General features: G+C 38.8%; 1 protein-coding gene across 1 annotated transcript; it reads right to left on the reverse strand.

Moving 5' to 3' along the window:
* Positions 1 to 3273: 3273 nt before the first annotated feature.
* On the reverse strand, positions 3274 to 4445 carry LOC106088807 (general odorant-binding protein 56a-like). The gene is made up of 3 exons (XM_013254497.2): positions 3845 to 4445; positions 3710 to 3788; positions 3274 to 3642 (listed from the first exon to the last, which is right to left on the reverse strand). Exons 1-3 carry the CDS (start codon positions 3862 to 3864, stop codon positions 3274 to 3276), a joined length of 468 nt encoding a protein of 155 aa, XP_013109951.2. The 5' UTR covers positions 3865 to 4445.
* Positions 4446 to 15662: the final 11217 nt, after the last annotated feature.

Consider the following 15662-nt stretch of genomic DNA (forward strand, 5'->3'; position numbering starts at 1 on the left):
GGCACCCAGAACAGGTGAATTTTGAATTGTTCAGCCATCTCGTCGAGAGATCTGCGACAGTCGAGGGCGGTTTTTGTGTTCAGAAATATGTTCTCCAAGGATTTAATGGCTGCCTGGATGTCTGCGAAGATATTTATCCCAATCGTCGCTATGACATTATATCTTAGCCATTCCACCACTTCCTTAATTGCAAGGATCTCTGCTTGATACACACCGCAGTGGTCGGCTAACCTTTTCGATGTGACCAGTTCTAGAACTTTTGAGTACACCCCAAAGCCCACCTGGTCGATTAGTTTAGAACCAGCCGTATAGAAGTCTATGTAACTTCTGTTACCAGCGATATCGTAATTCCAATTGGATCTATCAGGAATAGTGGTACAGTACTCTTTATCAAACAGCGGCTCAGGTAAGTGGTAATCCATACTGCCTGAAACCTCGGATATTGTATAAAGGATAACACAGTGTCCGCAGCCGCCACATGACCAATGAGAAACCTCGCTTAACCTCACGGCAGTGGTCGCTGCAAATTGGATAGCCACAATGTCCAGAAGCATAAGCTGTAGCATTAAATTCAGAGCATCAGATGGTGTCGTCCTCAGTGCGGCTGTGATGTACAAACAAGCCATCCTTTGGATCCGGTTAAGTATTGAGCAGTATGTGGATTTTTGAAGCGCCGTCCACCAGACTATAACACCATATAGCATTATAGGTCTGACAACTGCAGTTTATATCCAATCCGATCTAAACCCCTTACTTATACCAAAGGCTCTTTTGCAGGTGTATAGGGTAAAAGTGTCATTTCTTGCCCTTTCCAAAATGTTGGATTTGTAGTTCAATTTCCAATTTCCAGCAAAACACTCAGGAATACAACATTCTTTCCTCCTAAGGAGACAGGTTCCACTGTAGGCAACTTGTATCTTTTGCTGAAAAGAACTACTTCTGTCTTGCACGGATTTATACCAGACCACTTTCGGTAGCCCACTTTGCTGTTGCACGTAGAACTTCCTGAAGTATATCTCTTAGAGTGCTGGGAAACTTTCCCCTAACCGCAATTGCCATGTCATCAGCATAGACCTTTTCCTTCCAGAGACAATAATATATTGTTAATGGCTATATTCCAAATTAGCGGAGACAGTACACCTCCTTGAGGAGTTCCTCTGCTGACCCATCTTTCTAGATCCACAGATCCCAAGCCTGCCGTAATGCATCTTTTAGTAAGTAAGTTATAAATAAACTTTCATACGGTAGAGTTGATGCCTAGAAACTTCAACTCCTTCATGATTGACGTCTATTTTACATTATTGAAAGCACCTTCAATGTTAAGAAATGCAACCATTGTATATTCCTTGACAGCGAGAGATCCCTCTATGTAGCCGACTAGGTCGTGAAGGGCTGTTTCAGTGGATTTGCCTTTACTATATGCATGCTGTTGCCGCGACAGGCGATCTCCAGGGATCTTTGCCGTAAGATATGTTTCTATCAACCTCTTAGGATTATTGAACATAAAGGATGACAGACGCCTTCGTGTGGTAGGATTTTCTTGTTTTCGGAATGAAAATGAAATACAAAATTTCAGCCAAGTCGGATATGAATTGCGCCCTCTAGAAGCTCAAGAAGTCTAATCGGGAGATCAGTAGATATATCAGATTATCAGCCGATTTGAACCATTATTAGTTGTTGGAAATGATACCAAAACACCACGTGCAGAATTTCTGCCAAATTAGATAAAAATTGTGTCCTCTAGAGGCTCAAGAAGTCAAGATCCAAGATCGGTTTACATGGCAGCTATATAGAAACGTTTACCGGTTTGGCCCATTTACTATACCAACCGACCTACAGTTATAAGAAGTATTTGTGTAAAATTTCAAGCGCCAAGCTTTAGGTTAGGTTAAATTAGGTTGAAAAGAGGGTGCAGATATTAATCCGCCCCATGCCACTATGGACATACACCTAAGCCAGTAATTGACTTGTTGTGCGCTCTAAAAACTATAAAGTAACCTCTAAAAAGAATATTTTAAGTTAGGAATTCCGTGCTACATACAAACTCCTTAATTGTTTTCTATGCCACTCCCCTAAGTTGGTTCATTGTGTCTCTGGTATTATGTCTCCACTTAAGTACCGGTATCTGTTGAACGCGAAAGCCGGGCAATGACAAAGGAAATGCTCCAGCATCTCATCATCTTCCCCGCATGCCCTACACATGCTATCACTTGCCGCACTGATTTTACATAAGTGAGCTCGTAGTCCTATGTGTCCCGTTATTGTACCAAGAGCTATACTGATCTTCTTCTTGCTTCCTTTCAGTAATAGCCTCGTCTTATCAAGATCTGGATCCCCCCATAGGATTTTCGCCGTCCTACCGACCGTTTCGCTGTTCCACAATGTTGCATGCGCATTTGTCGCCCACACCCTTAACTCGGACTGCGGCGACCCGAAAGGCTTCGGGTTAATCAAGTTTATTGACGGCAATCCTCTTGCCTTCACCGCCAAATCGTCTGCCCTTTCATTTCCCCTTACTCCGTTGTGGCCCGGCACCCAAATGATGCGGATTTTCCCATCGTCAGAGAAGGCGTTAATCTCCTTCTTACACTGCAAGACAGTTCGTGACCTTACTGTCCTGGTTGTTATTGCCCTTATGGCAATTTTACTGTCGGTAAAGATGTTCAGACTCGCCATGCTTTACACCTTCGAAAGTTAGAGCGCTTTCGACAGACAGACGTACCGACGGATCGGATTAAAATGTCATGATGATCAAGAATATCTACACTATATTGGTTATTAGATGCATATTTCGAGGTGTTACAAAAAGAGTGACGTAATTAGTATACCCCCATCCTATGGTGGAGGATATAGAAATAATTAGTGTGGCTCTGAATGATACCCGTAGCTGTAAGTGCTTAAAAAAATCCATTTCAAAAAGCCATTTTATGGTGTAGCGAAGCTCGCCGGGGCCAGATAGTCTCCCTTATAAACAGATCTCCCGATTTTACAGGTCGACTTTTTAACTGATTTGGTTGAAATTTTAAACTATGCTATCTAATGTGGTCTCCAACATCGAAGACAAAATGACCCTTATTGGACCATAACTTGACATAGCTCCAATAGCATGGCAATTTTTATCCATTATCCTTTATTTGCCTATAAAAAGATACCGAGCAAAAAACTTGACAAATGCGATTCATGGTGGAAGGTACATAAGATTCGGCCCGGCCGAACTTAGCACGCTTTTATTTGTAACATGTTATTTTTTATTGTTCTTTCTTTTATTTTATCTTATTGCAATTTCTCTGTTGCTGTCATTTCCGCTTTGGCAGCTTCAAAGCATTGATAAATTTGAAAACCGGTATCGCAACGATCCTCACCCTTGATGCCACGACATTTATCCAAAGCTTTCTTGGTCTTCTCTTCTCCGATAAGGGCACCCAATTTTTCAAGGACAACATCCTCTTGGACTATCTCATCTTTCAGTGTGCCTACCTTTTCGAAGAAACAAGTGGCGAAACATTTAAGATTTTTGGTGGGATTGGTATAGTCTTTGGTATGCAATTTAGCAGCCTCCTCTTCCGAGATATTTTCTTGTTTAGCACATTCATCAAAAATTTCCTTAGCCTTGGCCTTTTGTTCCTCATTCAAGTCAATGGGCTGTGATTAAAGAAATAACATAGCATATCAAACTACGATCTGGCTTTTTATAAAAATAATTTATTACCGTGGCCAAAGATCCAACGATTAAGCACAAAACTGCCCAAATGGTAAAAGCCTTCATTGTTATTTTTGCGATTTGCGTTCTGCCAATATTTGATGTGAATGTCGGTAATGTTTTATTGATCTATTGTCTAGGTACCTGCTTTTTATACCCAGCATATTCGCAAAAAGAAAAGAAATTCTAAGATTTCAGATTTTTTGGATTTAGACTTGAAATCTAGCATGTTCTCCACTTGGAGGTTTGCGTTGATTTGACAGTTAATGACTGTAGGCCACTTCCATAACCATATTGGCACTTTCTTTTCAATGAATATTGCTCTCAAGACAGATTCAATACAAAATCCATCAAATGACCGAGAATGAACTCAAAATTTTGCACGTTTTCTTTTATAATGTCTTGTCTCGTCTACAATTTGCCATTTTTTTGTGAAGTGCACGTACATTTAAACAATGACAGATCGATTTTTCAAAGCGACTTAGTTAGAATGACAATGCCTTTTTATTTATGCTGAGTATTTAAATAAGAAACATATTATGGCTTAGGGAATCTAATGTTCTTTGAAGTTTTTTTTTATAAAATTTTATTTTTAGAAATGTTCAAAATTGTGACCGACACTTTTCTACGGAGTTATGATCAAAGTGTTTCGCATTTAAGTAATTTGTGCCTATGACTGGATAATTTGTCGAAAAATACCGCTGATGAATGCCCAAAATCACAGGAACTGCAGTCCGGTAAACCTCTCGACCAAATTTTTGAAAACAGTTGGACATTCAAAAATAAATAAATAAAATCACTCACTGTTGCCAAGTAATAAATAAAATGGGGAACAATTGGTTTAATACACTGAAAAAAAAAAGTTGACCGAAAATGTAAGATTTTTATTTATTTGTAGGATTTTAGCAATGAAAACGAGACAAAGGGCGGACTCTCCCCCTTACCACCATTTTTAAAAACGCAAAATCTCGGAGATTGGATCATTGATTTAAGCAAAATTTTGTATGCCACCTTATGGTACCCCTAAAACACGAAATTGGTAAAAAATTTTGGGGCGAATAAGTTGGGGGATGCCCCATCCCAAAACCCTCGCGAACAAACATGTTAACCGATTGGGACAATATGGATACCAAATAAAAGGTATTTAAGAGTAGAGTAGGAATTTGGCATAAAAATGCCCCACTAAGTGTCGGGATCCCCCACCCCCCAAAACACCACCCAACAGGACACTTTTATCGCATTGAGCAATATGGATATCAAGTGAAAGGTATTTAAAGGTAAAGTACAAATTTGACGTAAAAATGTATTCCTTGGTTTCTGAGGGGCCTCCCCAACCCCCAAAACCCCCAGCAGGACATATTTACCTATTGGGACAATATTGGGACTCAAATGAATGGTATATGGAAGTAAAATACGAATATGGTATTAAAAATTGGGTCCAAATACCTAGTAGGCCGCCCCAGGGCAAAACCGTTCCAGAAGTAGAGCTCAAGATCAAAAGTGGACCGATTGGGATAATATGGGATTCAAATGAAAGGTGGGACTCCAATGGAAGGTATTCGAGAGTAGAGTATGAATATGATTATCGAATATTAAACAAGTAAAAGCGTGCTAAGTTCGGCCGGGCCGAATCTTATATACCCTCCACCATGAATCGCATTTGTCGAGTTCTTTTCCCGGCATCTTTTCTTAGGCAAAAAAGGATATAAGAAAAGATTTGTTCCGCTATTAGAGCGATATCAAGATATGGTCCGGTTTGGGTCACAATTAAATTATATGTTGGAGACCTGTGCAAAATGTCAGCCAATTCGAATAAGAATTGCGCCCAATGGGGGCTCAAGAAGTAAAATAGAGAGATCGATTTATATGGGAGCTGTATCGGGCTATAGACCGATTCAGACCATCAAAACACTTGATGGTCATGAGAGAATACGTCGTACAAAATTTCAGGCAAATCGGATAATAATTTCGACCTCTAGGGGCTCAAGAAGTCAAGATCCCAGATCGGTTTATATGGCAGCTATATCAGGTTATGAACCGATTTGAACCTTATTTGACACAGTTGTTGGATATCATAACAAAATGCTTCGTGCAAAAATTCATTCCAATCGGATAAGAATTGCGTCCTCTAGAGGCTCAAGAAGTCAAGACCCAAGATCGGTTTATATGACAGCTATATCAGGTTATGAACCGATTTGAGCCATACTTGGCACAGTTGTTGAATATTATAACAAAATGCCTCGTGCAAAAAATCATTTCAATCGGATAAGAATTGCGCCCTCTAGAGGCTCAAGAGGTCAAGACCCAAGATCGGTTTATATGGCAGCTATATCAAGTTATGAACCGATTTGAACCATACTTGGCACAGTTGTTGGATATCATAACAAATCACGTCGTGCAAAATTTCATTCCAATCGGATAAGAATTGCGCCCTCTAGAGGCTCAAGAAGTCAAGACCCAAGATCGAGTTATATGGCAGCTATATCAAAACATGGACCGATATGGCCCATTTACAATACCAACCGACCTACACTAATAAGAAGTATTTGTGCAAAATTTCAAGCGGCTAGCTTTACTCCTTCGGAAGTTAGCGCGCTTTCGACAGACAGACGGACGGACAGACGGACGGACAATGCTAGATCGAAATAAAATGTCGCGACGATCAAGAATATAAATACTTTATGGGGTCTCACACGAATATTTCGAGGAGTTACAAACAGAATGACGAAATTAGTATACCCCCCATCCTATGGTGGTGGGTATAAAAATTATATAGCCTATGTCTCCTTCCAATCTATGAAAATTTCAAGGTAATCGGTTCAGCCGTTTGTGAGTCTATACGGAACAAACAAACACAAATTGAATTTTATATAAAGGGTGATTTTTTTGAGGTTAGGATTTTCATGCATTAGTATTTGACAGATCATTCACCGTTCAGCGATGAGGCTCATTTCTGGTTGAATGGCTACGTAAATAAGCAAAATTGCCGCATTTGGAGTGAAGAGCAACCAGAAGCCGTTCAAGAACTGCCCATGCATCCCGAAAAATGCACTGTTTGGTGTGGTTTGTACGCTGGTGGAATCATTGGACCGTATTTTTTCAAAGATGATGTTGGACGCAACGTTACGGTGAATGAACACATTTCGAACCGAACACTGATTTTGGTAATAAAATTCAATGATTTGCAAGCGTTGCTCGTTAGTAAGTCTATTCATGATGAAATGTCAAAGCATACTGAGCATCTTTCTCTTTGACACCATGTCTGAAATCCCACGTGATCTGTCAAATACTAATGCATGAAAATCCTAACCTCAAAAAAATCACCCTTTATAAGACAAGAAGACAAAATAAGCGTACTGGCATCCTGAGAAGAAGGACATTCGAAAATTCTTCTATTGGGCTGCCCAAAAAGTAATTGCGGATTTTTTAAAAGAAAGTAAATGCATTTTTAATAAAACTTAGAATGAACTTTAATCAAACATACTTTTTTCACACTTTTTTTCTAAAACAAGCTAAAAGTAACAGCTGATAACTGACAGAAGAAAGAATGCAATTACAGAGTCACAAGCTGTGAAAAAATTTGTCAACGCCGACTATATGAAAAATCCGCAATTACTTTTTGGGCAACCCAATATATACTTTATGGGATCTCAGACGAATATTTCGAGGAGTTACAAACAGAATGACGAAATTAGTATAGAAATTATATAGCCTATGTCTCCTTCCAGACCAATCTACACAATCTATGAAAATTTCAAGGTAATTGGTTCAGCCGTTTGTGAGTCTATACGGAACAAACAAACACAAATTGAATTTTATATATAAGACAAGAAGACAAGATAAGCGTACTGGCATCCTGAGAAGTAGGACATTCGAAAAATTTTTCTAGATTCCTATCTCAAAAATTCTTACAACAATGAGGGAGTAATTTTGGCTGAAATTTGGTACATGAAGTATACGTTAGACCTCCAACATTGATACCAAAAACCACACAGCTCAATCCCATGGCAGCCGGTTCTACGTACCGGATGCACCCGATGGAGTTCTTCATCAAAAAGGGCTGCCTACTCAGTATACAAAACACTGCTGCGAACACAAAGACAACAACAACCATACAGCTAGGTCAACAAATAAATAAAACCCTATAAACTGATCACTCTATTCAATTTTTTGAGCCTTAGACACCAAACCGCGCTCAGTTAGGTCCAGAAATAGATATAGCCCCGGATTTCCCATTTAAAGTTGTGTTTTATGTATAGGGTGATTTTTTTGAGGTTAGGATTTTCATGCATTAGTATTTGACAGATCACGTGGGATTTCAGACATGGTGTCAAAGAGAAAGATGCTCAGTATGCTTTGACATTTCATCATGAATAGACTTACTAACGAGCAACGCTTGCAAATCATTGAATTTTATTACCAAAATCAGTGTTCGGTTCGAAATGTGTTCATTCACCGTAACGTTGCGTCCAACACCATCTTTGAAAAAATACGGTCCAATGATTCCACCAGCGTACAAACCACACCAAACAGTGCATTTTTCGGGATGCATGGGCAGTTCTTGAACGGCTTCTGGTTGCTCTTCACTCCAAATGCGGCAATTTTGCTTATTTACGTAGCCATTCAACCAGAAATGAGCCTCATCGCTGAACAAAATTTGTCAAAATTTGAACACATTTCGAACCGAACACTGATTTTGGTAATAAAATTCAATGATTTGCAAGCGTTGCTCGTTAGTAAGTCTATTCATGATGAAATGTCAAAGCATACTGAGCATCTTTCTCTTTGACACCATGTCTGAAATCCCACGTGATCTGTCAAATACTAATGCATGAAAATCCTAACCTCAAAAAAATCACATTATATTATCCTTGAATATGCTAGCAAATTTGAATTCTCGCAGTCGAGCTAAGTGATAAAGTTACTCTTCTGAGACAAAGTTTCGGAACCAGATTTTGCCACAAACTCTCTAAGTCTTATTTTCAATGAAAATTTGTCTGAGATATTCCGAAACAAGATTTCCTAGAGTTTATTTTCATGTGCTTTATTTAAAAACACACAAGGCTGCATTAATTTTTTCAAACTTGTTTGTGTATGCTCCCTCAATTTGGCATTCCTTTGTATACATACATGTGCTATTTATTTCGAACATTGAAGCTTCAACTTTAAACCCAGAACATTCACATACAATGTTTGCTAAATTAAATGGCAATCCTTTAAATTGTCTTGTCCTCCGATTATATTTTGTCCTGGGGTAGCCATTGCAGGGCCATTTCATTCTGAATTAGTTCCGCACGTCTGCTTATCTCACTCGTGTTGGGCATTGTCCCATTTCTATAAATTTGTTGTCCATTTCGTTTGTTATTGCTGGAGGGTATTCTCCAAAAACATTGAAAATCGAACCAAATTTTCCTTTTCAGTTTTGCTTTTGGTTTGGCCTTTGCTTTCAATGTATTGGTGAAGGAAACGAAAGCGCGCGTGTGTGTGTAATTTCGAATTTGTAGGTTAAACCTTAATAAAAAGGATACCCTTTTTGGCAAGCATAAAAACATTTGACTTTATTAAAAATTTATAGGTCTACTAAACTGTGACATTTTGTATCGGCCAACAAACATTCATTCCATTCGAGAAGAATCGCTCTCCAACAGGGCTAGAGGAATCACACATCCACACGATGAAGGACGGACAATAATATCAACTCATGGAGATGTTTTAATAGTTTTGTTGTTGTTGTTGCTGTGTTTTGTTTTTAAATAGAGTCAAAAGATAAGAAATTGATGAGGGTTTAAATATATGGGATTTAAGTTAAGTTTCTCCGGACATTTGTGCTGAAGGTTGGGCGCTATTTTGTGACATGCTCTTTTCCCCTTTTTCGGTTTCCACACTTTAATATCGACAAAAAATAAACTGAAAGGGATATTGCAGAAAGGTCTTACAATTTATTTACCTCAATATCAGATAGAATCTCGCCGGAAGAAAAGCCTCTATTCTATTTCAACAAAAATAAAACCATAAGCCAGAATCAATCTAAAGTATTTCATGTCAAAAGTCCATAATAATTGACAAAATAAAATTGTTAAATTGTTGGACTGTATTTTGGTAGGGAATAAAAGATCCCCAAACCGATATGTCAACATTTTTAAAAAATTGGGTTGAAAATTGGCTTATAAGGAACCAATTCGAGTATTAATGTGAAGCTTATGCAGTTTATCTACTTATGTGAATCATTTTTATGATGGCAGAAGGTGGTACAGTTATGAGAGCTGAATATGTATATCTACATCTTAAATTATAGAAATTAATCAAAATTGTATAAAAAATAAGGCTTCCAAAGCCAAGAACAAGGGATAAGCTTTCTTTATACCCACCATATTTGCCCATAAAACAAAAAGTTTTTTTTTTTTGAAACGCATATCATTCATTTTTATACCCACCACCGTAGGATCGAAATATCAACTTCCGACCCTCAAAAATACAATATATATATTCCAGAACGTCGTAAAATTCTAAGACGATTTAACGATGACCGTGTGTCTGTCCGTCCGTCTGTTATAATCACTCTAGAGCCTTCAAAAATTGAGATATTGAGCTGAAATTTGGCGGAGATACGTCTTTTTGATGCACGCTGGTCAAGTTCTTGGACGGGCCAAATCGGACCATATTTGGATATAGCTGCTATATAGACCGATTTTCCGATAAAAGGTCCAATGCCCATAAAAACTTTATTTTTCATACGATTTTGCTGAAATTTGAAGCAATGAGTAGTTTAAAGCTTCGCGACAACTGACCCAAATATGGTTCAGATCGGACTATATTAAGATATAGCTACCATATAGACCGACCTCCCGATAAAGGGTCTGAAGCCCATAAAAGCTTAACTTATTACCCGATTTCGCTGAAATTTGCAACAGCGAGTTATTTTAAGCTTCCCAACATCTGACGTAAATATGGTTCAGATCGGACTATATTTCGATATAGCTCTCAAATAGACCGATCTACCGATAAAGGGTCTGAAGACCATAAAAGCTTTTTTATTACCCGATTTCGCTGAAATTTTAAACAGTGGGTTATTTTAAACCTCCTGACATCTGAGCTAAATATGGTTCAGATCGGACGATATTTAGATATAGCTGCCATATAGACCGATCTCCCGATAAATGGTCTGAAGATTATAAAAGCTTTATTTATTACCCGATTTCGCTGAAATTGTTGACAGTAGGTTATCTTAAACCTCCTGACATCTGACTTTAATATGGTTCAGATCGGACGATATTTAGATATAGCTGCCATATAGACCGATCTCCCGACAGAGGGTCTGAAGGCCATAAAAGCTTTATTTATTACCCGATTTTGCTGAAATTTTGAATTGTGCGCAGTTTCAAGCCTTCCAACATGCGACCCAAGTACGGTACAGATCGGCTGTCATATAGACCGATCTGCCGATAAATGGTCTGAAGTCCATACAGACTTTATTTTTTAACCGATTTCGCTAAAATGTTAAACAGTGAGTTAGTTTTAGCCTCCTGATACCAGACCTAAATATGGTTCAGATCGGACTATATTTAGATATAGTTGCCATATAGGCCGATCTGCCGATAAAGGGTCTGAAGTTAATAAAAGGTTTATTTATTATCCGATTTCCTTGAAATTTGAAACAGTGAGTAGGTTAAGACCTCCCAACATCCGACCCAAATATGGTTAAGATCGGACTATATTTAGATATAACTGCCACATAGACCGATCTGCCGATAAGAGGACTGATGCCTATAAAAGTTTTATTTATTACCAGATTTCGCTGTAATTTGAAACAGTAAGTTTTTCTGAGCTTCACGATATTCTACCTTAATATGGTTCAGATCGGTTTATAATTGGATATATCCGCCAAAGAGACCAATATTTTGTTCTACAAAATTGAAAAGTGACATATGTGTTAGACCACTCAATGTCCGTGCCGAATTTGTGTGCTTAAGTTATCCAATTTTCAGCGGATAGTGACAAAATGGGATTTACATATATACCTGAGGTGGTGGGTATCCAAAGTTCGGCCCGGCCGAACATAATGCCTTTTTACTTGTTTTGCTTTGATCCCAATAAGCAAAATACGAAATATTATGGCGATCATTTGACGATCCAAAGTTGAATGTGGTGCTTTGTAAGGAAACTGATTGGGTATTTTGGATCGTAGCATGAAATTGGTAAACTAAATATACATTAATAAAAAATTTATTGCAAAACCACAAACTGTACTCTGCATCACAACTGTGGCTGTGATAAAATGTGTAGTTGGACACAGAAATGTCTGCTTTTATAGCTTAGCCATGTCCGTCTGTCCGCATATCCTTTCTGTGATGATAATCCGTCTGTCGTTTTTTTTAAACTAAGATGCAGACCATGGGGCCATCGTGGAGCAGAGGTTAGCATATCCGCCTATGACGTCGGACGTCTGGATTCAAATCTCTGCGTGAACATTAAAACAATTTTCTGTCGAAACGATGTCCGTTGTTGGATACAGTACTTTATAAGAGATTTAGCTGGGGATATTAGGTCCCAGAATGAAATTTGTAATCAAGTAAAAGCGCGTTAAGTTCGGTACATGTACATTCCACTAAGGAATAGCGGCAAACTTCTCACATATCAACGAGTACAGTCCGATTCAAATTTTAAGCTCAATAATAAGAGGCCTCCTTTTTATAGCCGAATCCGAAAGGCGTGCCGCAGTGCGACACCTCTTTGGAGAGAAGTTTTACATGGCATAATACCTCACAAATGTTGCCAGCATTAGGAGGGGAAAACCACCACTGAAAATTTTTTCTGATGGTGTCGTCTGTATTCGAACCCAGGCGTTCAGCGTCATAGGCGGACATGCTAACCTCTGCGCTACGGTGGCATAATGGATTAGATTTGCTATATTATTGGAGCTATATCAGGTTATGGACCGATACTTGGTTTTGATGTTGGAGACCATGGTAGAAGTCATTGTGCAATGCATTTCACCCAATTCCGTTAATGGATAAGAATTGCTATGCTATTGGAGCTATATCCGGATATGGATCAATTCGAACCATACTCGGATATGGACCAATTCGAACCATAGTAGAAGTCTTTGTGCAATATTTCATCCGAGCCCCTATAGGGGGCAGGATGTAAAATCGGGAAATCGGTTTATATGGGAGCTATACCAGATTACGGACCGACTCAGACCTAATTTGGCACGTATGTTGAAAGTCATAGGAGAAGCTGTTGTACAAGATCTCAGCCAAATCGATTTAGAATTGCGCCCCCTAGAGGCTCAAGAAGTCAAATCGGGAGATCGGTTTATATGGTAGCTATATAAGGTTATAGACCGATTTAGAGCATGCGAGCCATAGCTGTTAGAAGTAGAAATAAAACACTTGACGCTAGAAATTTCAGCCAAATCGGATGAAAATTGTGTCCTCTAGAGGCTCTAGAGGCTCAAGAAGTCAAGATCAGAGATCGGTATATATGGGAATTATATAAGGTTTTAGACAAATTTGGACCATACTTGTTACGGCTGTTAGAAGTTGTGAACATATCGCAGCAAGATTTCATCTAAATCGGTTAATAATTCCGCGCTCTGGAGGTCAGTTGTTATGGGAGCTTTATCAAAACGTGGACCGTGTTGGCCCATTTTTAATCCCAACCGACCTGCACTAAACACAAGTATTTGTGGAAAATTCAAGCACCTAGCTTTACTCCTTCGCCTCCTAGCCATGGCTGTAGCAAGTAAAAACAAAATACTTGATGCAAGAAATTTCAGCCAAATCGGATGAAAATTGTGTCCTCTAGAGGCTCAAGAAGTCAAGACCAGAGATCGGTTTATATGGGAGTTATATCAGGTTATAGACAGATTTGGACCATAATTTATACAGCTGTTGAACGTTGTAGGAAAACATATCGTAGCGATATTGCAGCTAAATCGGTTTATGATTAAACGCTTTAGAGGTCAGTTTGTATGAGAGCTATATCAAAACGTGGACCGTGTTGGCCCATTTATAATCCCAACCGACGTGCCCTTAATATAAGTATTTGTGGAAAATTTGAAGCACCTAGCTTTATTCCTTCGAATGATAGACCGACGGAAAGACGGACGGACATGGCTAAATGCACTTAAAATGTCGGGTCTCGGATGATTATGTCGATGAGTTGCAAACAGAATGACAATGTAAGAATAACCCCATCCTATGGTGGAGGGTATATGTAGACATTTATATGTAATTCATAGTTAAAACATGAACATGCAAATAAATCCAAACCGATTTTAACAGAGGCTTAAAGATGTAAAGGGTGAAAAGAAGATGTAAAGGGTGAGACGGAGAAGCGTACTTACCTGAAACTCCCGCGCTGTGAGATGGGTGGGTTGGAAGTCGACAGTGGACGCATATGGAGAGGCAATTGCCCAAGTAAGTTTCTCTCTGTAGTTAGTTGCCATCATGCTCTGGTTTAGGGAGAAGCAGACTTTCGCCGTCGAGAGCTACTTTTCTAATGGCCGCTCACTTGTCCCTTCGGCGCTCCCTTTAGAAATCCATATCACCGACTCATTCCTGGCCGTGATTCGATTCTGTCGTTGGTTAACTCATTTGAAGAGTGTAGAAGTATCCCTTGTCCCCAAAAATGGACTTCAAGTGAGTAAGGCAGTCAGTTGTTGTGCATTCTCCCGGGCATTCGGCTCGCAAATACGCAACTGCTATGCGAATTTCTAACATCAATATTTGACGAATTCTTCATCAGGATCTCAAAATGGCATCCATGTAAATTGGCTTTTATGCAACATAATTTTGTTGCCCGTAAAAATGCTTGTGAAATGCTGATTGACAACCTGCCTGAAGACGCGGTAGTTTTTTCCAGTGACGAGGCTCGAGTAAATCCAACCAGAGGCCTTAACACAACTCAAAAATAACACTCGCTACGCCATTGCCAAAATGCCGATTGATATGCTGTAAAGAGAAGACACGAATTTCAAAAGACGACTTAATGAGTGTATGCGCTATGGGGGTCGCCATTTATTTAATGCCATTTACAAGACAGCATAAAAAATTGGGGTATTGTATTTTGAAATAAAAAAATAATATTAATAAAACGAATTCAGTGCTACATACGAGAACAAGATCCCTAACTGTTTTCTATACCACGTGTATATTATGTTATATCAGTGTCTTGTATAGTGTTATCTTCGTCTGTCGAGAAGTGGCCTTCTTTCTAAACCGCTTACTTAATCCAAAGTAGCATCTGTATTATTCTTTATTTATGGGTTGCCCAAAAAGTAATTGCGGATTTTTTAAAAGAAAGTAAATGCATTTTTAATAAAACTTAGAATGAACTTTAATCAAATATACTTTTTTTAAACTTCTTTTCTAAAGCAAGCTAAAAGTCACAGCTGATAACTGACAGAAGAAAGAATGCAATTACAGAGTCACAAGCTGTGAAAAAATTTGTTAACGTCGACTATATAAAAAATCCGCAATTACTTTTTGGGCAACCCAATGTTTCAAAACTGGTGTCGTTCGTTTCGGTTATGGCGGTGCCGAGGTAGATAAAATTACTAACGGTCTCAAAGTTGTGGTTCCCAGCTTTCTCCATTTTCCTTATCTGAACGGTTGTACAAGACGTTTTGGGAGTTGAAACCATCCATTTTGTCTTATCTCCACTTACTGCCAGACCCATTTTCACTGACTCCCTTTCGATTCTTTCCAAGGCTGCAGTTAATACTTCCGATGACCAACCTATGATATCGATTTCGTCGGCATAGGCGAGTAGCATGAGTTCTCTTGAGAGTAGTGTGCCATATCTATTCTCATCTGCATCTCGTATAATCTTCTTCACCAGGATATTAAATAAATCACACGATAAGCCATCTCGTTGTCTGAAACCTCGTTTGGTATTAAATGATTCGGAGAGTTTCTTTCCTATTCTTAATGAGGAACGTGTTTCAGCAAGTGTCATC

Source organism: Stomoxys calcitrans, chromosome 5 (assembly GCF_963082655.1).
Source record: "Stomoxys calcitrans chromosome 5, idStoCalc2.1, whole genome shotgun sequence".
NCBI lineage: Eukaryota > Metazoa > Arthropoda > Insecta > Diptera > Muscidae > Stomoxys > Stomoxys calcitrans.

Coding starts and splice junctions, on each gene's coding strand:
- LOC106088807 (XM_013254497.2), bottom strand. CDS start 3,864: ATGCTGGGTATAAAAAGCAG. Junction 3,789..3,844: donor ATGCTGGGTATAAAAAGCAG/GTACCTAGACAA, acceptor AAATATTGGCAG/AACGCAAATCGCAAAAATAA. Junction 3,643..3,709: donor TCGTTGGATCTTTGGCCACG/GTAATAAATTAT, acceptor CTTTAATCACAG/CCCATTGACTTGAATGAGGA.